Consider the following 1349-nt stretch of genomic DNA (forward strand, 5'->3'; position numbering starts at 1 on the left):
CCTTAACTTCGATGACACGGTGTTCTGCGACAGTGTCCTGGCTACCAATGTCACCCAGCAGGAGTGTTGCTGCTCCCTGGGGGCCGGCTGGGGGGACCACTGCGAAATCTACCCCTGCCCAGTCTACAGCTCAGGTCAGGAGGCAGGCAGGCCCCATCCCTTCCCAGAGCCTGCGTCTTCCCCAGGAAACGGAGAATGGGGGAAATACCCGGGGAAGTCAGGTGCGGAGCTCCAGCGTGAGCAGGAAGCTCGGCACGCGCGCTCGTCCTGCCTCCTTCCCTCCCCACCGCCGCTCTCTCCCCGCAGCTGAGTTCCACAGCCTCTGTCCCGATGGGAAGGGCTACACCCAGGACAACAACATCGTCAACTACGGCATCCCTGCCCACCGCGGTAAGTCCAGCGCGGCCACGCCCACAGGCCCCGCCCTAACACGCTTACATCATCGCCCTGGTAGCCCCTCCCACTGAGTGAGCTCCGTTAAGCCCCACCCACCCGGCGGCGCTCTGGCGGGGAGGGTGGAAGTTAGAGCACCGACGGCACGTCCTCCGCAGACATAGACGAGTGCATGTTATTCGGGTCGGAGATCTGCAAGGAGGGTAAATGCGTGAACACGCAGCCCGGCTACGAGTGCTACTGCAAGCAGGGCTTCTACTACGACGGGAACTTACTGGAGTGCGTGGGTGAGTGGCTGGTCCCGGGAAGTGGAGGCGCCCCCCACCACATGACCGGCCCTTGCCACCCGCGTTTCTTCTCCGATCCTGCAGACGTGGACGAGTGCCTGGACGAGTCCAACTGCCGGAACGGAGTGTGTGAGAACACGCGCGGCGGCTACCGCTGCGCCTGCACACCCCCAGCCGAATACAGCCCGGTGCAGCGCCAGTGCCTGAGCCCGGAGGAGATGGGTGAGGCCCGGCCGGGGAGGCGGGAGGCGGGCGAGGGCCGCGGTCGAGTTGTGACCGTCACCGCACCCACCCTCTGTCGCCCGCAGACGTGGACGAGTGCCAGGACCCAGCGGCTTGCCGCCCTGGCCGCTGCGTCAACCTGCCGGGCTCCTACCGCTGCGAGTGCCGCCCGCCCTGGGTACCCGGGCCCTCTGGCCGTGACTGCCAGCTCCCCGAGAGCCCGGCGGGTGAGGTTGAGGGTCGTCCTGGCCGTGGCCCCGCGAGAGTGGGACGGGGCAGGGGGGCGGCCTCGCCCTCTCAGGCTCCCCGCAACGTGCATTTCCCCCGGCAGAGCGCGCACCGGAGCGGCGCGACGTGTGCTGGGGCCAGCGCGGGGAGGACGGCATGTGCTCGGGGCCCCTGGCCGGGCCCGCCCTCACCTTCGACGATTGCTGCTGCCGCCAAGGC

General features: G+C 68.3%; 1 protein-coding gene across 1 annotated transcript in view; it reads left to right on the forward strand.

The window, feature by feature from the left end:
• Positions 1-1349, forward strand: part of LTBP3 (latent transforming growth factor beta binding protein 3) — a 12533-nt gene that overhangs the window by 10426 nt on the left and 758 nt on the right. Inside the window, exons 19-23 of the mRNA XM_007944773.1 lie at positions 1-134; positions 307-390; positions 552-680; positions 765-902; positions 1234-1348. Coding sequence (XP_007942964.1) covers positions 1-134; positions 307-390; positions 552-680; positions 765-902; positions 1234-1348 — 600 coding nt within the window. The remainder of the gene's footprint in view (positions 135-306; positions 391-551; positions 681-764; positions 903-1233; position 1349) is intronic.

Source organism: Orycteropus afer, unplaced genomic scaffold (assembly GCF_000298275.1).
Source record: "Orycteropus afer afer isolate SDZICR_OR568_19922 unplaced genomic scaffold, OryAfe1.0 scaffold00130, whole genome shotgun sequence".
In the NCBI taxonomy this organism is placed as follows: Eukaryota; Metazoa; Chordata; class Mammalia; order Tubulidentata; family Orycteropodidae; genus Orycteropus; species Orycteropus afer.